Source organism: Epinephelus fuscoguttatus, linkage group LG20, assembly GCF_011397635.1.
Source record: "Epinephelus fuscoguttatus linkage group LG20, E.fuscoguttatus.final_Chr_v1".
Lineage (NCBI taxonomy): Eukaryota > Metazoa > Chordata > Actinopteri > Perciformes > Serranidae > Epinephelus > Epinephelus fuscoguttatus.
The window spans coordinates 8,360,299-8,385,477 of NC_064771.1; the positions used below are offsets into that span (position 1 = coordinate 8,360,299).

At 41.0% G+C, this 25,179-nt stretch overlaps 1 protein-coding gene across 7 annotated transcripts in view; it reads left to right on the top strand.

The window, feature by feature from the left end:
• myocd (myocardin) overlaps window positions 1–25,179 on the top strand; it is a 126,218-nt gene that overhangs the window by 47,169 nt on the left and 53,870 nt on the right. For all 7 annotated transcript variants that reach the window (XM_049562718.1, XM_049562720.1, XM_049562722.1 and 4 more), the window contains exon 2: window positions 9,153–9,374. In XM_049562718.1, the coding sequence (XP_049418675.1) occupies window positions 9,209–9,374 (166 nt within the window). In that variant the 5' untranslated portion in view covers window positions 9,153–9,208. The remainder of the gene's footprint in view (window positions 1–9,152; window positions 9,375–25,179) is intronic.

The window sequence follows — 25,179 nt, forward strand, 5'->3', positions numbered from 1 at the left end:
ATATAATCACTGCTGCCACGAAGGTTACAATTTTGCTTCTTTTGAAATAAAAAGGAACACAAATACACTAATAATTACTTTTATATCCATTTATAATAATCTGCTAAAACAACGAAAAACAAATCCTCCATTTTATATACTTAAGAAACATATCATAAAAACTTTACCCCTTGCTGAAAGTGGGTTGAAAGAGGCGTCTCTCATCTGCAAACAGAGTGCCTCTCAGCTCAGCAGCTACAGGATGGGTGACTGGTGGATGACTGACGGGTGCCGCTCGCTGCCACTGTCAGTCGCTTAGTTCTACTTCCTCTCCAGTCAGCTTTGTTTGTAGCTTAGCTCTTCTTAAAATGTCTTTTTGGGTCAGTGTGACTCAGTGAGAGCGGATCACAATTCTCTAGATGAGTGCTATGACATTATCGTTATCTAGTGTATTACACTGCTGCTAACATTAGCCAGCAAATGTTACTTACTTGTCAAACAAGTTGGGTTGCCCCCGTAGAACATTATTCTCCCCTTTTTATTGTAACTCACTCAGTCAGGTCCATCTCTCCAGCTGTTGAGTTTTCGTTCCCTTTTTGGCTTGTATGGTGCGGTTTTAACATTTGTTTTTCTTAGTGCTTTCCCCGGCACTTGGACAGGCTGTGGAGCCGGACATATCATTGCCACCACTGTACATCTGAGATACAATGTTTGAACTGCTAGCTGTTCCTACTCTGCCTATATGAAGGGAAAATGACTCCATTTCAACCAGTATTCTTTGTGTATCCATTTAAAAGGCCAGTGTGTAAAATGGGTTGAAAACAGTGACATCAGTGGTCAAATTCTAGATTGCAGGGCTCACTTGCTCACCTCTCCCGTCGGTTAAATGACGGTGGCCTCGTAGGGACAAAAAACCTTGCGCACGAGTTTTTCAGGAGTAGGTCTATCTAGCGACGAGGCGAATGTTTATTTAGAAATCTAAACCATGTTATGATATTGTAATGAATCCCTCACGAGCAGGAGACCGGAGTAGCGTTCGGGAAGAAGGCCCGTTTATTTGAGCACTCCAGAAACTCCGGTAACACTCCAGGACTCCAAAGACTCCGTCCCAAACTCTGACTCTTCTAGCATAACAGACACACTTCATAATTTTACACACATACTCGTTTACCATACTGAGTGGGGACCCCCCTCCCCTCTCTGCTCCACCAACCTCCAGCCCGCACACTGACTGACAGAGTAGCCGGTAAACAGAGCTCAGCGGTTTATTTAGCCTAGCAATATCTCCAGACTATAGTAGCTGCAATGGACGACTCTGAACGCGATTTTGAAGAGTTTCTTGTAGCGGACACAGACCCAGAGCCATACCTGTTTGAGCCGGAGCATACAGATGAGGAACTCCATGTGTTTGATGCTGAGCGGGCGAGAAGAGAGGCTGAATACACAGAATGGGATTCGGTGCTACTGCTACCATCGTTGGGGAGATATATCACCAGGAGGAAAAGCGCCGCAGAGAGTGCATCACAAGGAGTGAAGTTGTGTCTTCTTTTCCTCGCAGATGACGGTTTGGGTTCATTCTCTCCTGTTGCATGATAAGTGTGGTCTGTTCGCAAACTTTATAACTAAAAAAACTTTTCACTACTCTCTATCGACGAACTACTAACACTCTCTGTTGTTTCCTCCTCCTTCCTTCCTTCCGCTGTCTTCGTTGGATTGTCCGCTTGGGCTGCCTTACATACATGGCGGCGCAAGATGGCGACCTCTCTAAAGCAAGGCCCTTGCTATATATATATATATAAAAGCATAATTATAAGGCTACGAAAACCAAACGAATTTTATTTTATAGCGATTATACACTTGTATAAACAGATTCAGATTCAGATTGACAATAAACCATGCCAAATATTACACATTGGCCCTTTAAGGAGAGTGACACATAATGTGGAGAAACAGTATTTTTATTTATTTATTTATTTTTTGTTTATGACTAACTTGCCCAGTGGGGTGATTAAATTTCTCTTCCACTTGGCCTGCTAAAAATCCACTTGTCCTAGCAAAGCGGACAAGCCTTACAGTTAAGCTCTTTATTACCTTTGAACACTGATACTATTTTCCAGTTTTTTCAACAAGTCGACATACTGTTGGTAATGTTGGTATTTAAGTAAATTAATTAATTTTGTAACACTTAAACTTAGCTGCTGTTAAGTTTGCATTCCACTTAGGAAGTTGATAAGTGCCACTTAAGGAACATAAAAGTGACAAACCAGCTTTAAAAAAAAGGTAGCTAGTTAACCTAGCTTCATACATCAATTTGCTTTAACATCTGCTAAGTTATCGACAGCTCCTGCACACTGACACATTGTGTTCATCACAGATGGAGGACAGAATTTAGCTAGTTTTAGCCATCTCTCTTTCCTGGGTCTGCTCGTGGTGATGGCACGGGTGTGTAGGTGGGTGGGTGTGTAGTGTGTAACTCATGCTTCAGATCACATCATACTTTAATGTAAGGATTAACTCTCAAATCAGAGACGGGAGTAAGCAATGACAATGTCGACTCCAAAGTCACGAACTATGTTTAGTTACTGCCCACTGATGTTGCACGAGTGGAGTTAAGAAGTGGGAAGGGCCACTGACACCATATAGGTTTATGTCCAGGTCAAAAGTTTCAATGATTTTAACTTAATTTATGAGAGATGACTTTTTTTCAGTCAGTTTGGTGTCACAGACTGCTTTAAGCACTATATCATCCATCCATCTATCCATTTTCTGTAACCACTTATTCTATTCAGGGTTGCAGGGGAGCTGGAGCTGATCCCAGCAGACTCTGGATAGGTCACAAGACTATCAGCGTTACATATGCTATATATTTTGCCACATCATGACAAAATCTACAACATGGCGTCCTTAAGTGTGACATCACACGTTCTGCGAGCAATAACTTAAACAGTGCCAGGTAATAAAGATAAACATTCCACATTGCAGAGGACATAGGAGGGGTCGTAAACATCCTAAGACGAGTGGGGCAGATAATACAACGAGCATGTGGCCTGGCCGAGGCAATCAATAAGAGGACAACTGTTAAGTGGAACCTCCTATCAGCTCATCTTGATGGAGCTCCAAGTGCCACGTGTCTTGGCTCTTATTGTGTTGACACAGAGATACAGGCCACCATTCACTCAGCACCACCTCAGATAGCATCAGGCTGTAACCTGCTTCTTTTGAAGACTTCCTTTTTGTCTTTTTCTCATCTACACTGCTCCCTTCAAGCCTCTCAGTAAATGGGCATTTTTCTCCAGTCAGTCTTGTGTTGTAAAAGTAGCAGATTCACTGATAACTTATCATAGTATGAGCTAATATGAAACATCATCGTTGTTGTCCTCTCTGTCTTTGAGGTAGTGTTTTCCCAATGGGGGTTGTCACTGTGGTATAAATTGTCAGAGTAGGCCCTATCTGTCTCTGGGTGGGCTTTTAAGCCAGGCCCATCAGTTAAGGCTTCATTAAAGAGGTTCCTCCTGGTGTTCCATGGAGGAGTCCCAGTCTCCTCTAGCCTTTTAACGGACTATGATTTACTGTAACTGTTGTCTTGTTTCTGAGGTAAATGCACGGGTTTGTTATTATTTGCCCCGGCTGATGTTTATGTACAGTATAGTGTGCAACCCCCTTTTGTTCCTTCAACCACAATCCATGTAATCTGTGTGTCAAGATATGGCCTGAGTAGATGCAGTGTCTTCTATGTTGTTTCTTAGAAGAGGCGACTGGAATCCCAGAAAACTGCCAGGGCATCCTATTCTGAGTTTTTACAACAGAAAAAGCCACATGAGTGAGTGAGTTCAAATTCATGTCCTGAGAGGGTTCAAAGATAACCGAGGGCTTTCAGGTGATAACACACCCTTTGTTGGTCATGTTTAGGGGCTTTGGCAACACCAGCTGTGAACAGCTGGTTGTTTCTAAATGTACTTGGCTTTATGGACACAGTTGAACAGACATCATTGACTTCTTAACTAATTTTTGACCAAAGACTGTTGAAAAACATGATCGTCACCCATAGATTTCTGAAAGGAAGTTTAGAATCCAAGATTTGGGGTTTGGGTTTACCACCATCTTGGCAGTTAATGGAGCCAGACATTACAAATATGGGCAGATACCCAGGTAGCCTGTGGAGTCTGGGCCGCCTTTGGCTGCCAGATTGGACAAGGTTTTTTGGAAGACTGAAAATCACCTCAGTTTGTAACACTCAGACTATATCTTGGCTGGTGAAATCTGCCAAATTGGGCAGATTCCACCAGCCAAAAAATCATTCACGAGTCATCAGATGTAGGCCACTACATTTAGGCCACCTGGGAAGCTAGTGGGGCCAAAGTGAAGAAGGGATGAAGAAGCAATAGTGACTTTGGCTGAGGTTTGTGATACCACTGTCATGCACTGAGTAATCAGTAGCTGTTTATTGGATTGGAGGAACTTTTTCATAGTTCTAAGAACTCTCCTTTTTATTGTGTCTGCAAATCAGAACTAGGAACAATCACAGTACTTTTTTTTAGCTCCTATTTCAGAGTAGGTACCCTCCCAGCAAAAGAGGAACCTTGACTGATGTAAGTATGCAGGGATTGGTTGAACACATGAGCCAGCCAATGCAGCACCAGCAACACAGCTGGCCACCAATGTCATTAGATGTTTATATTTGGTTTAATTTAGGTTGTGATATCGGGTGACCAAAATTCAGGATGTCTAATACCAATGTAGATTTGACATAGAATATTGACGACAGATGGCATTGATATTTTGTTGGTTTTAAGTTGCCTTGTTAAGTAACTAAAATCGAACGTCTACTACTACTCACGCTAACATCATCTTTACTTAGATAACAACATTTAGTCGTGAGGTATGGACACCAAAACCCAATGTCTGCAAAACTTGACATTATGTTAACACCCTAACATGAAATTCTAATGACGTTCAGAATATCGTCAACATGATTTTCATCCTAACCAAAATTTACTGGGTCTCATTCATGAAACGTGAGCAGAAGGAATTTGTGTGTAAACTGTTCACAGACGGAAATTTACGTGTGTGTCCGCATTCATCAATATTTTAGTAGCTCCGATCTTTTCGTAGCTACTAACAAAATCTACTCCTGCTCCTGACCACTCGTAGTGCTTGTGTAAATTTAGTAAAGCACATAAATATTGCTTGTCACTATTGGAAATTACAACTTTAACTCGTATTGCGCTCTGTTATGCACACAATACACAGATGCCTTTGAAACACGTAATCTAAACATGACAAAATATTAAAAATATAACACATTTAGTTAAATTAGTTGGCAATTAGCAGGTTTAAGATCCAGATTAGGTTCATGATTGTGAATTATCTATGTAAATCGACTCAGTAGATTATACGTTCTTTCTACATGTTGAATGATGATAATAAAAATATCCGTAAGGACAGCTGGATCACAGCCTCTTCGGCCTCAGTGCCTGGGTTCAGCAGAGGCAGCTGAAAGAATCATAGAGACAACACGTGTTTTTGTTTTGTTTTTTTGTGGCTTTTTGATCATTTGAATGCATAAATCTGATTTGAAAATGTTTAATTTACGTTGTATAAAACAGAGCTTTAGGCTATTAAGATTCAAATAATTTGAAGACAATGCATAAACTGCTGTAGCTATATGTTATCCGTATCATTTGTTAAAATAAACGTTAAATAGCTCTACATTCCGACAGCCATCACTGATTTAGGGTTTATCCATTGCGCACAAAACATCTCTGGTTTCCCGTTCCCACTTCATTCAAAACCCCACAAATGAATCTTCTGTTTGTTTGGTGACCACTACGCTATCAATGATGATTTTCAGAATGTATTAGGCTTGTCGCTTATTCCTGATGGAGAGGTTTCCCCAATTATGACAGCGATGCGCTCGTCTGCAGCAGATAGTTGGGACTGTGAGCCTCCTCCTGTGGCTGTATTTTTTTGTGTGTGTGCTTATGTGTTTCTTTGCCTCCAGTTTCATATCAAACCATTTACGCTTCACCTCTGACGTGGTTCTTTGTACCATGGAGACAACATTAACAGCATCTGTTACCTCCCTCCAGGCCTTCGCTTTGTCTGTCCCTGTCACACCACTACTAACTGAAGAAAATAAAATGTTTTTTCTTAAGTCCACTTCACCCAAAATTATTTCGATCTCCGCTTCGGAAAAATTCTTTTTTCTTTCTCTGTCTTTCTTTCTTCACGCCAGTGTTTCCCATGCATTCATTTATCTGTGGCGGTGCGCCATGAATAAATTATCTCCGCCACATATAGATTTTTCTGCTTTTGGCGCTACCTGTTCGACCTCGCTCATAAACACATTATAATGGGACTCACTGTCTGTGAATGTAGCTTGTCGTTACAATTCTGGTGCAATAGGTGGCGGTATGCATCGTAAAGACGCACTTAACGCACCTGGTCCACCAGAAGAAGAAGAAGTAGACGTAGTAGCAGAACGGATCTAAAGACCTCTCGGTACAAATATGTGGGCAAACAAGTCCAAAAGTGGTCCAAACAACTCTAACTCATCATGTTATATTAGCTGTTTTATTAGCCTGTGTCTGTATTAACATAGGTGGAAGCTCAACATGTGCAGAGACATTAACTCACGCTGTTAGTAGTGTTAACTGCAGCACGAGTCCTGTAGCAGCTCGCCACCCTGTTAATCAATTACAGCGGCTCCACTGGCAACGGGAGCGGCACGACAACCCCCGTCTGTCGCGCGACAACTCTCTATTTTACGCGGCTCTTCCATTTTTGTCGCGCTATGCTCCCCTACGCGACCCTCCAGCAGATAAAAACTATATGAAATAGTGTGCTAAACGAGCACAATGTGTTTTTAAATGAATAAACCATTATCAGAGGTGATATGTGATGATTTTTTCCATGCATTTACCCATGTTTATCCGTGATATTGTGTAAATGTCCGTATGACATTTGAAAGCGAGTAGATGACAAACAGTACAGTAAACTTGTAGATAACTCAAATATATGTAATAATTTAGGTGGAAAATGCTTTAACATTTCATGCAGCCTACATGCAGCCTCTCGGCTCGGCAAACGGTAAACAACCCCGCTGGCGTCTCTACGTGTCGCTTCCGTACGCAGTCAGTGGAGCCCAAATGAATACGCCGCGACGCTACGCTGACGTGACGTAGGTTTGCAGGCGGTGGAGCCCGGCCGTGTGGTTCTGCTCGTTAGTAATTAACTCAGACGTTGGATGTTCACTTCTTCACACAGATGAGTATTGAAAAATATTTTTAATACCCCCCCCACCCCCTCCCAGGACCACACCACCACGAATAGATTCCTGTCCTGTGGGAAACACTGCTTTACGCCATGACTGACAGGTCGACAGGATGCATCTACACCTCCTTATATGGTGGTCATTGGCTATTCATGGGCGGGGATTTATGTCTCTGTCACTTTACGATGGATTGGCATTCATGATCATACACACGTGTTTACGATCAAATCTGAGTTTCCCGCGGTGTTCCTGAATCCGGAGTAGGTTTTTAGTAGAGTAGGCTTTTATGTGCAAATCTACACACAGATTTACTCACTTTTCATGAATGAGACCCACTGTCTGTCCACCAACATACGAGTCCAGCGTCTTTCTGTCGTCACATTGATGCCTGGTGCCAGCTGGAAAACATCATTTTTAAAAGCCAAACAACCTTGCAAACAATAGACAAAACAAAAACAGCCTGTGACAAAAATGAAAGAAAACCTAGACAAATGGACTGACAGTAAAGTCCAGACTTTTCTGGGCATTAATACAACAGTGAAAGTACAACATGATTTTGACTCCTCAAAGTGATTGCATCACTTCAGTGTTCCCATTGGCGGTGGAAATGCAAACAGAAAAAAAAACCCTGGAGGAATGTAGTTCTTGAGGGAGCACCCTAGTGGGCATTTCCTCTCAGAGAGTGCCCAGAACCGTTTGGTTCAAAAACACCTATTGACTTTTTATAGTGGACATCATTGGTACTGTGTCTTGAACTACTTCTCATTTGCAGAACAGTATAAAACATTGCAATGAATGGACCACCATTTATACCTCATCCAGTTCAAACTGCACAACCAGTGCCTTTAGTAGAAAATATGTCTTTTGACTTCCAAGCATGTTAGTGTCCCTCTGTTGTTAAGTCTGGCTCGTGTGAATAACAAGAAATGGATCCTGGTGGCTTTCACAAAATACCAGACCTTAATGGTTCTAAGTGTGATAATTCAACCTAATTGCTTTGCATTGGGAGCCTTCCTGGGATTGTAAATGACCCAGGATGCCCTCAGCACATTTCTATATTCTAAATACTTAGTATAAATATATGCTGTTTGATCCCCAAATGCTATTTTTCTTGTGGCGCAGTTTCTGCAGTAAATCTGTAGCCTCAACAATAACCTAACTTACTGAAGGAGCCTTTTTAAAAAAGTATTTTTATAAGCCGTTACATGCATTTATGAGAGTTTTATTGTCCTGTAAGCATATGAGCGGTTCTCCAAACAGAGCTTATTAAAGAAAACAGAAATGTATGTTTGTGGTGCCCTATGGTGCAGGCCTCAGGAGATGATGTAGTGTATAGAGCGTAGACAGGCTGCACAGAAGACTTGGCTTGTCTGGGATCTGAGTAAGAGGCTCATTTTTCACATCGACACCTTGTGGGGGCTCTCTAAGCTACTGAATCCACAGAGTAGATGTGTATAATATTTGCTCAGGAGGTAGGACGGTCTGCTTTTTGTAAATTGTGTAAATTGATAAGTTGGCAGCGGCGGAGGATAGTGGTGGCTGATGGAGGGATGCATCCGTGAGGTTGAAAGTGGGCTTAAAGCTCTGTAAACAAACAGACACGCGCTCTGCCGTCTGCCTGAGCTGAGATGGACCTCTGAAAAGAAACAATACAAAATCTGGAACTGGCATTGTATTCTGCAAACACTAACATGGCTATACTCCAGCTCCTGGCCCCGCCAAGGATTTTCAAATGTAAACATTCAAATGGTTGTTTGCTGTGTCTTTCATGCTAGTTCAAACTCAATTAATGTTCGCTCTCAAATTGTTACAGCTGACTGATGTAGTAGTCAGAGTCAAGTGCTCTCACTTTGATGTGGACGGAGTATGCGCTCTCATTGGGTCTTGTTCTCTTTGAAAGGGGAGTTGAGGTGACCCGAGACAAGATGTCGTCTACAGGGGAGTGAAGTGTGGGCCATGAATGCTGTGAAATGCTCTGAGGTCCTGGTCAATGGTCCAGAGGACAGACAGTGTCCTGGACACCTGCAGAGGGCTACACAGGGTCATGGAGGCGCCACACAGTTAACAGAGAGAAGAAACCACGTAGTAAAGAAGCAGCTGCCATCCACAGAGGGCCACAACGGTAAGCTTTTCTTTTTAAAGTATTTAGAAAGCTGTGATTTTAGCCAGCTCAAATTTTCCTATTCGTTGTCCTCTATGGTTGGCTGAGTGCTGATCCTGTGATTGTGCTCCCTGCCATGGCTATGTGGTATACAGAAAGCTACATTTTTACCACAGCTGAACATTAGTTCACTTAAAGGGATAGTTGCAATTTTTCAAGTGGTGTTGTATGGGATACTTACCCATAGTCAGTGCATTACCTACAGTCGTTGTCTGTCAGTACACCCCCAGTTTAGAAAAGTGGCAGGAGTGCTTAAATGGAAGCATAGCAATGTACTGCTGTGGATGGGGGTCAGCAACAAAATGTATTTTAACCATCAAAAAAATTCTTCCCTAAAAAAATGTATAACAGTAAGTGTACACTATATCGGGAGTATTTGAACTCTTTTACCTTTCTTTTAGACAGCCCGTTATAACGGGGAAGCTGTTACCAGCTAACTTTGACTCGCTGAACACAGGAGCTGCTTGTCTACGACTGCCTTGATCAGTTAGATAATGTGAGACTTTGATGAATCCACACTAACCCTTTTAAACACCAAAGTCACACAATGACACAAAAAAACTGATTAGGGACTGTGGGACTGTGGTAGACAAGCAGCTCCTATGTTTAGTGATGTTAAACCACATTTTTTTCTCAATGGAGTTTGGCTTTGAAGAAAGTGTAACAATGTTTCAGGTACCTGTTGGATATCGCTGTCTAATGGAAAAGTAAAGCAGTGAAAGTACTCTCAATATGGCATACACCTAAACTGATTGTCTTAGGTGGGACTTTTTTAGGTGGGGTCTAGAAGAAAAGGAAACATTTGGATGTGAAAAGAAGTTCATGTTTAATGTCATTGTCCAGGTAGCCGTGAATAAACTGCACGTTTAGGCATGAGGATTGTTGTTGTCTTGGAGATTCTGTTTCAGGGACGATAGCCTTCAAATGATTGATGAAATCGTCCAAATCAATTATAAAAGCAGAGAGTAAAACACAAACAAGCTCAACTCAGTTTCATACAAGCATTACTGCTTTATGTTTGAAAAATTTAGGAGAAAAAGCCAAATCACAAGTATTATTTCAGCCAACATACACACAGCAGGTAAATAGGTAAGTATGCAAGTCACACATCTTTGCCAAGAAAGTCCACGGGGCCAGATAAAACAAGCTTGTTTGAACATTTTATTGAATCCATCTGATGATTAATCCATTCTGAAATATCTCTGCTTCTCAGCTTCACAGCTCAAATCAGCGGGGCTTAAATGCCACTCGCATCACAGGGCTGAAGGTGAAAGTATCTGAGGAATCCTGTGATTTCAATCGGTATTTTTAGACTGATGTATCCCCAAGCGGACTCTCGGGATAGCAAGAGCAACACACAACATTTCCCTCTGCACTCCTAGACCCTACAAAGTTTTCCATGATGTCATGTGTGGCGCGGGAGTGAGAGTAATTGAAGAGGCAGATGAACATAAACTGGAATCTCCTCAAATTTAGCCATTCATTTAATCGCCTTATTCTTCAAATCAGCCCGCAGACGTCAGGGACAAGGGAAACAAAACAAGTGAGGAGCCCAGACTGTGGCTCCTCATGTTCCTGCCAAACACTCCAAACATAAATGAAAGATAAGACTGTTACTGACATGGTGACTTTTTCTTCATTTAGTGTACAGTAGACATGCAGTACGAACCGAAGGTCCTAATTCTTTTTTTTTATTTTTAGGCCAATATCAATATTAAAGTTTAAGTTCAAAATAAAAATCCTGACAAATATAAATGATGTACATCATACACCATTAGTTTTCAAAAAATCAAAATGTAAGAGACTGTATGAAAGTTATTAGTGTTTGGAGTTAGCAAAAAGAAAAATAATCCTCCCCCTAGTCTGACACTTTCTCCCCCCTATTAATTATTTTGCAGTCTCTAACATTCATAGTTTTTTAAAAAGGAAGATATGTAATGAGTATAACATTTTACTGATAAAAAATAACCATGTCTTTAACTTAACATTAACTTTTAACAGTAAAGACTCAAATATTGTAAAAATTTAGGCTGTAAAGGTTGATAATAAATAGAGATGAAGTAGAGCGCAGTTTGTGCCAACGCTTCCATACGGAACAATAAGGTTTTGGGAGTGTTTGTGGAACATGGTGGGAATTTTAAAGGGCTAATTCCAGTATTTTTAGACTCAATATATTTTAATGTGATTAGTTTTTTAGGTAATCATGAATTAAATAATAATAATATTAATAATAATAATAATAATGATTATTATTTTCTCCACCAGAATTTTATTGCAGGAAGTGTGGAGTGGACTGTGAATCCCCATGTAGACCTAAATATTGTGATTTTTATTTTTATTTATTTTTTTTTTTAAACATAAAATATAATTGTTAGTTGAAATAGCCCGCCACCAATGACTTTTAATTGGGAAGGTCAATGTGGGACCACTGGTGCTTCCTCTACTCCCAACTCGTCAATACCAAGACTTGGTGAGTGGCCCTTGGTGTCAAAATATGACGCTAGGTCAATTTATGCTCCTTACATGCATTGCGTGTGTGTGTGTGTGTGTGTGTGTGTGTGTGTGTGTTGTTGTTTTTTTAAATAAGCTTTTATTGCCACGGCAACGCACAGTTTGTGCTCATGAAATTGGAAAGCAGGAGTGGAGTGGGGAGTGATGATGATGTATAGACTCAGGTAGAAGCTGGTGTGGGGGTGGGGCTTATGACATATAGAAAGTGTAATGCAGTCAGTGCAGCTCACATGCTCACAGTGACTGTCTGAACTGTCCTGGAGGCTTTATGTCAACAGATTAAACCTCAATTGAAACTACCTCTTCAAAACATGTCTTTGGCATTTCTGTACTTTCTCATTGCTGATACACATGCACTGATGCATTATAACTTATAACTAACTCTCAGGACATCTTCACAGTAATGCATAGAAACTAAGTGCACTTTGGATTTGAGCAGTACATTTAGAGCCTTCCCAAAAGGTGTGTGTGCCTTTGAGAGACAGAGTGACAGTAACAGTGGGTGACTTAACACTGAGCACAGAAGAGTTTCTGGTTTGGTTCTTTGCCAGGAGTAAATGTTGACAGCTGGTATCTGATCACAGTGACGTTCTCTCTCTGTAAATGATGCTGAATTCAGTAGTTAGGTTTGTGTTTCGTGATAATGACAAGACATACCCTCACTATAGGATCACTAGAGCTTTATAAGAGTCCACATGATGGCATCAGTAACACAACTTTGCCATGAGAGATGTTACTGCTGCCTACTTATACTTTTAAGGCCTGCTCCTCAAAAGCTTATTTTTTGGTCTGGTTTGATATTTTCATGTTGGTGTCAATGAAAACTTTTTTGAAAATTATTTATTTATTTTGCATCATAGGAACAGACAGGAATAGAGGAGCAGGGAAGAAATGAAACAACAATGTATTTGTCCAGAAAAATTCTAAGGTTCACTGATTTATCAGTTTCTCCCTGAACTTAGTCCGTTATCGCCTTTTGGTCTAAAACTTAAATGAACAAGTGGCAGTAGACATGCAATCAGACTTCACTGGCCCAGTATCAGAGATGTTGATTAAGTAACGTTCTGGTTACTCAGTTAAAGGTGGCCAAACACCACTGTAATTCTTCTCTAGGTTTGACATTAAAACAGAAATTTACCCAATACATATCTCGCCAACACTCTTTTCATTTAGTCAAATAAGAGTTGAGGAGAGGTCCGACTGGGTAAGAGCATTGTTTGGCAGCTCAGGACTCTCTAACACCTGCAGTAAAAACAACTCTTATTGCTCCAGTCTGGCTTTTTCGTGCAGCACCTTGTGGATTCCACACTGATTTGATGGTGGCCAGAGTTGGGGAGATTACTCTCATCTGGAGGAGATTAGTCTGTGATACTGGTAGACATGATCAGCCCAACACTTGATCATTTCATGCAGTTTAACATCGGCTCCGCACAGCTCGCTTGTTTATGTAGCGCTGTGCTTCTAAACTGACTGATTTTCATCAGAGGAAATTAACTTAGCTGTCTGATTATAGACAATCATGCATTGCACAATAGCTTTAACTCCATGTCTGTGGTTAAAATGTGAACTTAGTTCAGTAGAAAAAAGATTTTAAATGAATGTAATGGAGAGATATTACTGTAGACATGATAAGAACGGCCTGTTCTGTAAACACAGAGAGACACAAATGTTTACCTTACTATCCTCATTATCAAAAGCGTTTTCTGCAGACCTGCCAGGCGTTCTATCTTAGCCTCAATCAGCATAAAACCTCAACGCCATAACAAAAAGCAGCTTTTTAGCAACAGGTGGAATGTGTGCCGATCTTTCCTGCTGTTGTTTTTAGCTCCTAATTCATCCATGAAATTACTCACATGTTCATTCATCATCCGAGCGAAGCCGAGAGCAACAGGCCCCGAGACGAGGATCAGTTGATGGATAGAACATTTCTGAGGGCAAATATTACCTCAGTCCACACGGGCAGTAAACAGATTTATTATTTATCAAACCAGCCTGTGTGACGTGATGAAAAACCAAATGGGAGAGCATGAAATAAATACTTGTATCCAATAGGAAGGTAAAAAAAAAAAAAAAAACCCAAGGACTGTTTGTAGTGCCGACCCAAGTTTGTAATTGGTTTCATATTTACTACAGTAAAAGTTATTGAAAGGTACACCAGGGTTCTGTGAGCTCAGACACATAAATAAATCTGTTACCTTTGTTGCAAAAAGCTGCGCATGTCCTCATGCCAAGTGCTCTGTTGACTGGACATTGATCGTTGATTTTTTTTTTTTTTTTTTTCTTTTTTCTTGCTTGTAAGCTTTGAAATATTCGCCTGCCTGGGCCAAGTGCTGTTCACCTATCTGGAATGTACAGTTAAAATTGCTTTGCAGCTAATATAAATACAGGCCACGGCTGTTGTAGTGCAGAGAGATGGCAGGCCCTTGTGTGGAGTGCAAGCAAGTCTTAGTCACGGGCTCTTCCAGTGAAGTAAAAGGTGGTCATCATGTTAGCTTTCATGTTGATAAATCTGTAAGTGAGCGTGTGTGTTCTGCTGCTGCCCTCGATCACTGACAAGTAATTAAGAAGATGAGGTCACCACTGAGAACGCATCACTGTGTCTCTGTGATGACAAAGCGACTGCTTGTCGGACACGCTCACCTCTCTGAAAGCATTTCACTGTACAGCATTTCTCTGGTACGGAGCTCCAGTGTGTTCCATAGACCGAATCACAACATTTATTTATAACTTCCAGGTAGAAAATCCCTGTGTCACATGCATAAAATCAAACAGCAATCAATCAAATGGGTTTAAGGTTCGGTAAGATTTTTTAAGCAATATCAGTGTAAGTTTATGCTATATTTAGAATATTTTCACAGCTTTACCTTGCTGTCAGACAGCCCTTTCCAACAGGGAATTGAAGCTGTTAGTCAAAGCCACCAGCCTTTACAGAACAGTGGAGTTGCTGGTCTACCACTGCATCTATCAGCTAGTGTATGGTAAAGTGCTGAAAATATTCCAGATGCAGTGTACACTTAAAGGACAACTTTGGTATTTTTCAACCTGGGCCCTATTTCCCCATGTGTATGTGTGCGTATGATTCATGGGTACCACTCGTTCTAAAATTGGTTCAGTATTGAGGCGCGAAACGAGCTAAAACGGTAATGGGGGCAAATGCAAATCCCGTATAAAAGTGCTTTTTTTCGCCACTTACCGGTTCAGATCGCCACTGCTATCTCTGTAGATAGCATATTGTAGCAGCCCTGGGGCAGTGGTGACTGTGAATGAGTGGAGTCAGCTGTCAGTCAGTGTTGGAGCAGAGAGGCGGAGGGCGTCCCCGCTTGGTATTGTAAATGAGTATGTGTGTGTGAAGTGTGTGTTACGCCAGAAGAGTCAGAGGACAGAGTCTTTTACGTGCTACCCTCTGGAGTGTTACCGGAGTTTTTGAAGTGCTCAAATAAACGGGCCTTTTTCCCGAACGCAAGAACAGGATGTCAAATGGATGCTAACACTCCTGTCCAGACACTGGGCCTTGCAGACCATCGGGTCTGCAGTGCTCACTTCTCCCAAGATGACTACTGCCAGCCGAAGAAGAGAAGACATCCAATCCTGAAACACCTCTTCCTCAAGAAAACAGCTGTCCCACGAGTAGAGAGAGCTACAGACACAGTGGAGTAAAGCTCATGACATCACACAGCCCAGAGGTAAGGGAAAGGCTAAGTTAGCATGCTGTTTACAGAGATAGCACTGGCGATCTGAACCGGTCAGTGGTGAAAAAACACACACTTAATACACACATAGTCATTTATAATACCGAGCGGGGACGCCATCCGCCTCTCTGCTCCAACACTGACTGACCGCTGACTCCACTCATTCACAGTCACCACTGCCCCAGGGCTGCTACAATATGCTATCTACAGAGATAGCACTGGCGAACTGAACCGATCAGTGGCGAAAAAAAGCACTTTTATACGGGACGCATTTGCCCCCATTACCCTTTTAGCTCGTTTCCTGGCTCAATACTGAACCAATTTTAGAACGAGTTGTACCCATGAATCATACACACATGGGGAAATGGAGCCCAGGTTGAAAAATACCGAAGTTGTCCTTTAAACTGATACAGATTTTTTGGATGGCTAAAATACGTTTTGCTGCGGCCCCATCAACAGCAGTACATTGACTGTAGATTTAGTTTATTAAAGATGCTAGCAAAGCATAAAATAAGCTCTGCAGAAATGTCAGATAGGTCAGAGCACCATGTTTAACTATATATCTTTAAATGTTACAGTTGGGGCTGAAAATGATAACAGTGATTCAGTCTAATTAAAATAGATAAGTGAAATAGAAAGAAATAATCACATAAATGAATAGTGGAAAATGTAAACATAGAACTGATAAATTGGTTCTATTATAAGCTTTAACAGATAACTTATTGAAACTGAACACATCATTCTGAGGTGTTATTTCCTGATTCTTATTTTCGCAATAGAGCATAACTAGAGATTATTTCAACTTCATGTACATTTTTTTTTTATTTAGAAATACCCATTTTCAAAAGTCTGTTTTATGTCATACTCGCATTTTTCCCAATGGCACTTGAATTTTTTGTCGCATTTTATATTTTTGTCACTTACCACAGCAGCAGTGTTACTTGTCACATGCACCCTGCTTTACTTATATATATATTAATATTGGATCACATGACTGCTTGTGAAAGGGGTCTCTCATAGTAATTAACCCAGAGAGAATTATCACCTGACTCTGTAGTTTTCCTCAGCTCTGTGGTGTTTTATAGTCACTTTCAGCTTTCCAGCCCGCACCTTTATTGTTTTGGTTCACTCCACCACTTTTGTGTGTCATTTTCTGGTGAAAAAGCTGTAATACCCCTCTGTGAACTACCTGTTCCTCAACAAACAGCAGAAAGACCATGGATATAGTATAATGGTATACTGAGAACTAGATACAGTGTTGGAGGCAGGGACCTGTTCACTCCTATGAAAACTGCTCAGTGGCACATGAAGCTGAAAAGTTTCACTTCCTTGATATAAAATTACCCTGATCTTGAGCATCATTGGGCCATAGAGCAAGTGTGCGAGAGAGTTTGCTGGCTCACAGAAGCACCTTACTTCTGGTTTAACCTTCCGCTAACTTGATTTAATGACGCTGCTCTTCTAGACTGTTAAAATATTGTCGGACTGAATGGATCAAATCCCAATAGTTAAACAAGTTGTTTTGCGGGGTTGTGACGCCCAAAAAAACCTATCCACTGATTTACAGACCTCTTTTTCAAAATGTAAGTATATGTCCTGGAAGTTGTAATTCTACAGTTTGACCACTATGTCACATTTGCATCAATGGTGCTGTTTGTGAGGGCTTAAGACGGACACTGTTAGAAACTAGCCAATAAACGTAGTGTGGCCTTGAGCAGCTAAAGAGACCAATATTTTCAATAGATGTTGAAAGAGAACTGGATATAGCATTGGAGGTGGAGCCCCTCTCATTCCTCTGAAATTTGCTCAATGGCTCATGAATCCAAAAAAATGAATGGGGGTAAAATGGTTTAATTGTGGAGTCCTTCTAGACTTTTATAATGTTGGCAGACCAAATGAATCAAATCTCAATATTGAAACGAGCCATTCTGTGGAGGTTGTCGCACTGGTATCCATTGATTTATAGATGTCTTTCACAATGTATATATCTATGAGAGAAAGACCTTTTGGGCCCAATAACATCACACGGAAGTTGTAGTTAAACAGTTTGGCCACTATGTCAAATAGGCTTCAAGGTTCAGCACACTTCAGCCAACAGGAAGCTGCTGATATTTACACACACAGTAACTGACCCAGCAGCAGCAGCTAGCTGGTTAAGTAGAGATACTTGGACAGTGTTTACTCTGAAGATGTTCCTCCAAGAAAGACACACAATTCTCTGCAGTCTCTCTCTGTGCTCGCTCTAGCGAAAAGGAGCTAGCTAATAATACTAACACTGGCTCTAGTAATCTAGGCTCAAAACTCAGTCTTGCTAATTAGCCGACTGAGAAGATAGCATTTGCACCATTTTTGAGCTGAATACAAGGTCAGGGTAGTGTGGGCTGCACAATGAGAAATATGTTATGAAAATCAGAATTAAAAAAAATAACACTTATAATAATGATAAAGAGTGGAGTTTTAATAAGATGCTAAATTATTTCACAAATTACTGATGCAGTTGTATATGGGACACAGTTTATTAAACACACTGGGGCTCCATATTTAGGCAGCAGCAAACACGGCATTGTGTAATCTCATTGGCCGCCTTACATTTGGACAGTTTTTGGGAGGGGAAATAGATGTTATTATGATTTCATGGCTTTTATTGTTATGAAAAGGATTTTCAGATTTGAAGCTACTGTCCACTGGAAACAAAAACTCAGCTGGGCAGCTATTAAACTTTCCGTGATTGTCGCTAATATGCGCTGTGGATATGAGCAAGGACAAATGTAATATAGATGGAATTAAAGGGCTTACTTCAGAAGCTTCCATTCAAAGTTTTCATTATTCGTTAGAGTCTTCACGAAGGCAGGCAATTAAAGGAGTACCCTCTTTCATCTGTCACCACAGATACCAGCCATATTTATTATAAAAGCCTTAAAAGCTTCCCTGGAATTAATGAGGATACAGTAACACACACACTGAGGGAGACAGGAAAAAGAAAATCTATACTGTTTATCAAATGCACTATATATTCTCAGAGGTATCAGTAATCAGTGCACTACCACGTGATTTAACACTCTTAAGTTAAGAACAACACTGACAGTGATCTAATCTGTGGTCCTCTGTAATAATTCATTCATCAGCTGTTAGTCCGAGAGATAAAGACCGTCCAGGATTATCTATCTCTCTAAACTCCGGAAAAGATTAGGTCATTGCATCCACAGGACTATTTTTAGAGCCCTTTTTAACGGTGGCATATTAAACAAAACGCTTAGAAATTCAATTAAGAAACCACTCGCCCACAATGACCTGAAAATAACCCAGAGTTATTCTAAAACAAAGGCTCTGCCGACCAGCCGCTGTGCCGCCTCACATGTGGTTTGGAAACAGGAGTGCTTAAAACCACAGATTCTTAGGGGCTGCAGAGATTAATGAAGAGTTTCTTTTTCCAGGTGTTGTATTGTGGATACAAGAGCTTTGGGCGGTGAATTTTTACCAAGGGGAGAAATCCTCACGGTAGAAATGAAAACAGTAACACAATATACAGCACTGATCCGGCTCACGGCTCAGATTCGAGAGCAGGAGCGCATTCCAGACCTGAGAGAAAGGAAGCGAGAAAGACCGCTCCGGATCATTCTTTGATATCGATCACGTGTATGGCATTTATGTGAATCAGGGCTCCACAGGGTCAAGGTCATATATTCCCACAGGAGCTGTTTAGTTTGTGAAAACGTTTTACTGGTTTTCACAACCTTTTTCCCCCTCAAACCTTTTAATAACACTGTCTGACACCCTGACATAAATATTAATAAAAGAGACGTCTTAGTCCATCCTATAATTTTTTTTTACATCTTGGTCTGTCATCATCAGCGCTTCCCATGGCTGTTAGTCATCTACTGTTGCTTTCATTGGCACAGCTTAAAGCTGCCACATGCGCTTTTGATTTTTATGCAAAATCATTTTTAGCCTTACTGTTAAGCCTAAATGGGAAAGCAGAGCTGCAACAACGCAAAGTGTACAAACTGATTTGTCATACTGGCAATAATTTAATTAGACTAAACACATGCGAGTTACTGCTGCATTCAGCCGAGCTGGCCTTAGTTTGACTATCTCTTTTTTTAAAGTGTAAAATAAAGGTGTAGATGTTAGTGTGCAGTTAGTCAAACCCAGGTCAAGTCACTTGTCACTTTGACTTTAACTTAACTTAGACTTGAGCTTTATGACTTTGATTGACTCCAAGACCAACTAACTAAAAAGATAAGTTCTACACAAGTGTGGAGAAAAAACCCAGACGAAGGATATGAATCAAAACCTTCCATTTAAACTTGAATTCATGTCATAGTCAGTGGATATTGATAAATATATAATATATCTTAACCTAATAGTTCTGATTCAGGGTCTCAAGTGTTGTGATCACATAGCTTATTAAAAAGAAACCGTATGTTAGAAGGCCAACAGTTATTAGTCTAATGTTTCTAGATACATATTTAATCACAATTTCATACCAAGTTTTAGCTACAGGTCGTAAACATTAAAGCCTTTGGAAACACAGCTTGAAATAGTAAAAATGCATATATTATATCAAAGTCGAGTGTCTCATTAATCATCCACAAAAGTCTGAGTGAAAATAACCATTAATAACTATTAGAAAACCTGATTTAAAAACAGCTCATTTTGCTGTTTAGACCACTTGCCAGGACAGAGTGGGTGTGGCGGATAACGCTCTGATTGACAGCTCCCTCGTTTTGATTAACATCTCCCTGGCTCAGCAATGGCTGCCACAAATTTAATCCAGCCGTACATGTTTGAGCCCTCTGATGATTCAGAGGACGAAGCAGAAGCTGAAAATGATTCCTTTCAGGTGGTCACTGAATGGTAAGTTTCAAAATGTTTTGTGATTCATATTAATGTTACTTTGTAGAATAGTTAGCATAACTTTCACATGCAATGTTACGGCCAGGCTCCACTGGCTGCAAACGTACAGCGTAGCATCGCGGCGTATTCATTTGGGCTCCACTGACTGCGTACGGAAGCGACACGTAACGTTAGAGAAGCCAGCGGGGTTGTTTACCGTTTGCTGAGCCGAGAGGCTGCATGTAGGCTGCATGAAATGTTAAAGCATTTTCCACCTAAGTTATTACATATATTTGAGTTATCTACAAGTTTACTGTACTGTTTGTCATCTACTCGCTTTCAAATGTCCGCCACAGACACAGTGTCACAGATAAACAATAGAGGAGCCGTATAAAATAGAGTTGTCGCGCCGCTCTCGTTGCCGGTGGAGCCACTGTAATTGATTAACAGGGGGGCGAGCTGCTACGGGACTCGCGCTGCAGACGTTCCCCCATGGAGCCCGGCCGTTAACGTCAGCTGAGATGAATGACAACGGGAGGCTAGCACTTTGCCTTTCTTCACTGAGATATGTTTTCATTGAAAACATAAATCTGCTCCGTTTTTCTGATAATAGCCTTTTTCAGTCAAACACACCAAGTCTTAATAGATTAAATATGTCTTTACTCTGACACACACACTGACCGTCAAAGTGGGAGAGACCGGTGCCGGCCGGCCGCCTCTCTGGCGTTGTGTAGAAGTATTTGCCTGCCTCGAATAATGTTCCCCTCCGGCTAAAATTGTGTTGTTTCCCGCAGCATCACCTCCGCGATTGGGGATATGTTTATGCGTAGCAAAGTTAACTGCTTGGGGTTAGGGGTGATGAAGGGTGCACATTACGTCCCCTCCCCGCGAGCTGGCACTGGCACTGGCACCGGGCCTGGGGAGCAAGCCTGGCCGCTCACAAGCCGCCTCTTCCTGCAGCTCCACGAGTTGCAAAGGCTCGGATTGTCTGGGCTCTGGAGCCGGTCAACCTGATTCGAGTGCTGCTGGGAGCCCGCTGGAGGCAGAGCCTCCGCTGGGTCGCAGCCGAGCGGTTCATCCAGTTTACGATCTGTATTTTCTAAACATCAGACTAGAAAGACGGGATGAGACAACTGACGGATGATTTATGATTGGTTTGGAATTTATTGCGTAATAAATCTCAGCAATAACCACGGCCAAATCAAACCCAATTTCAAGAATGTACAAAAACTTAAAAGACAGATATTTCAAATTTGGATGGAAACAGATTTCTAATTGTTTTACATGTTTAATATTATGTACATAAGACCCTAAATTACATAGTTAGAAGGCTGTTGTGGATTTGGGTTTCCAGAGGCTTTAATGATATTACTCCCCACCAACAAAATATACAGATCTCTACTGAACCGCTAGGTTTCAGCTATTTCAAATTTATGTAATAAATATTGACAGCTAAATCCAGATGGGTTAGACAAGGGACTTGGATTGAGATTTAATAAAGTGCAACCAAGCCCCAAACCTAGTCACAGGAATAATATACCAAGGCAGTTCATTTTCAAGAGTACTATAATGGACTTGTTTTGGACTTGAAACACAAAGTTTAGGAACTGATTTGGAACTTGGCTCAAAACTTAACAGTCTTGTCCTGGGACATGACTCTAGACTTAACAGTCTTGACTTGAGACTAGTCTATGAACTTAATTGTCTTGACTTGGGACTAGACTCTGGACTTAACTGTCTTGACTTGAGACCAGACTCAGGACTTAACTGTCTTGACCTGAGACTAGGCTCTGGACTTAACTGTCTATACCTGGGACTAGACTCGGGACTTAACTGTCTTGATTAAGGAGTAGACTAAAGACTTACTTCTAACTTGCAAAACAATGAGATCGTCCCATCCCTTGCATGTAGGATTGATAAACAAGAGCATGGTTTGTGTGCGGTGCACTGGTGCCACATCTGTGTTGACGCTGAAATGTTCTCCTCTCAGTGCCTCTGGCAGCTGCTGAAGTGCAAAAACACAGACTGCAGTTTTGTGAACATATCTGTTTAACTGCAATCACAGATCATGAAACTATCACATTAAAGCCTTTCTGCTTATGTGCTATTGCGCTCTTGAGTACAACCAATAACCCAAATAACACAGCGATGAAAAAAATAATTTGGATCAGCCAAGTACAATAGGCCCTGCTTCTAATAACCATGATCACAGTCATGTATCATGGTACACAAAACCAGCAGAGGAGAGTTGCATGCAAGGTGAAATCATTCTCAGCCCTGTTCCACCTTGCTCTCTCAACCATCCTCATGTGTTGTGAATAATAAAAAAAAGAAGAATTCATTTTACGGTTTTACTAGTCAGCAACCCAGGTATGCATTTGTCAAAATAGGGGGAAAGTTAGAACCATATGTTAATTTGAATGGGAGGCACCTGGTTGTGATTAGGGCCATGCTGCAGATGATAGAAACACACACTGGACTGGAGTCAGGGAGAGCACAATGGACAGGACAACACTGGCTCAAATCAGACTAACAACATTTATAAGATCTAAATCATATGCTTTCATTACCAGACGGATGGACAAGCTTACAGAGGACACGCGTTGTGTTTATGAGCAGATCAGTGTGCTGACGGACAGGACAGAATCTCCACAAAAAGAGCAAATCTTCCATAAATTATAATGTAATTTATTTTACTACGTCCCTCTCAGTATGTGGGCTTATTTGAGCACACAGTTCTTTTCTTCTCTCAAAGAGGCCTCGGCAGAGCTCACGACACAGCGTTTTTAGGTTGTTACTCATTTCAAATTTCAGGTTTTTGTGAAAGTCAAACCTTGAACAGGTGTTAGAAATAAAAGAAGAGGTAAAACTGTTCTCAGACATCAGCTTTTTGTTAAGATTTTTGTTTTGTAGATCTAATCAATGCAGAATTATAGCAGCTAAAAAGCACATTTGGGGGAAAAAAGCTCATAGAGAACAAGCAATTTTGGATCAAACAGTGAGTTCACAATGACAAGTCATCAAACCCCAGGTATTTAAGGACTATGCCACATTTTTTCTATGTTGGCTTGATAAGTAATGAGACCTACACAGCAAAGTCATCCACATAAATCCCAGAGCATCTTAAGTGCATACAGTAGCTGTCAACCTAACTATGAGGGAAAAATGTGATGGAAAACATGTAGAAACCAGTGTGACCTGTGTGCATTTCTCAGAAAAAAAATAATTTCCTAGCCTCACTCATGTTAATGTTAATGTTACATTGCATTACATTTATATAGCTGACACTCTTATCCAAAGTGACTTACAATAAGTGCAATGAACCACATGGGTGCAACCCTAAAATTGCAAGAATTATGCAAGTAGCATGTTTAAGTATGCTGATGTTATGCATTTAGAGTGATACATTTAAAGACATGTGGAGACAGAGAAAGAGGGTCCCATCAAGTCTAACTTTTCAGCCCAGTGGTGAAGCCAGAACTTCACAAAACCAACACACAGTGGAATGCTAACCAGGTTAGATGTACCTGAACCACAGCAGACAATGACAATTTCTGTTTCCTCTACTTCACCACACTGTGAAGTAGAGGAAACAGTGACTGCCAATTGCCAGCCCCCTTGACAGCAGAATCCAGCAGGGGAGCATTGCAGTGACCCAGCATTTTACCAGATAACAATCAAAACACTGACATGACCTGAGCCTCTGTGAGGTCGCAAACTGACTGAGTTACTTTGCTGCTCTCTGGCCACTTTAGCTATTCTTGTATGTGTTGGCTTTAAGAGGAACAGTTCACCCCCAAATCGAAAATACATATTTTTCCTCCAAGTAGTGCTATTTATCAATGCATCACAATTGGCCTTGTGGTGCTCAAAGCGCCAAAAATAATACATTTGACAAACCCAACACTAATTTCTCCTTCCAGAAACCATGACCCAGTTACTCAAGATAATCCACAGACCTTGTTGTGAGCAGTTTCTTGTAGGAACTATTTTCTTTCTACCGAAAAACACCTGCTAACCGTATCACAGCACAAAGGAAACGTGCATCTACTTTTAGCTCACCTAGCCCTACTAAGCTAGCTAACGTTACAGCTCAGCTGAGGAGGTCATCATTAACATTTGCACCTTGTGCTGTCACATGCACAAGCCTCTTGTCCAAGAGTAGGTGCACGCTTCTTTTTGCGTGGTGATACGGTTGGTGGGTTCTAACCCAGAAGAAAGAAAAAAAATACCTACATGAAACTGCTCACAACAAAGTCTGTGGATTATCTTGAGTAACCCATCTGGAAACAGACATTGCCGTTTTGTTTTTTAGATGTAGCCTATTTTTTGGCACTTTGAGCACCACAAGCTGAGTGCCATCTAGGTCCATTATACTGGAGAGATGGCTGATACCTCTACAGCCGGTAACACCAACACTCTGCAGCTCACACCAAAACAATCTAGATTAACAAATAGCACTACAGGTAAGTGGGAAAATATGTATTTTTCATTTTAAGGGTGAACTGTCCCTTTAATATGCAGTAGAAAATTAATTTTGGGGCGGGAACTTATTTTAATGTAGTGTTTTACGTAGACTGCTGAAAAAAACATCCATTAAGCTGGCAATGTGGAAATCATTGACTTTATTATGCCTCCAGTCATCCTGGTGGTTTCAAAAGTGGTCACTTTTGTGATGGCTTGGGTTGTCATAGGTTTGTGAAAGTTTCAACAACAGTGGGATAACATTA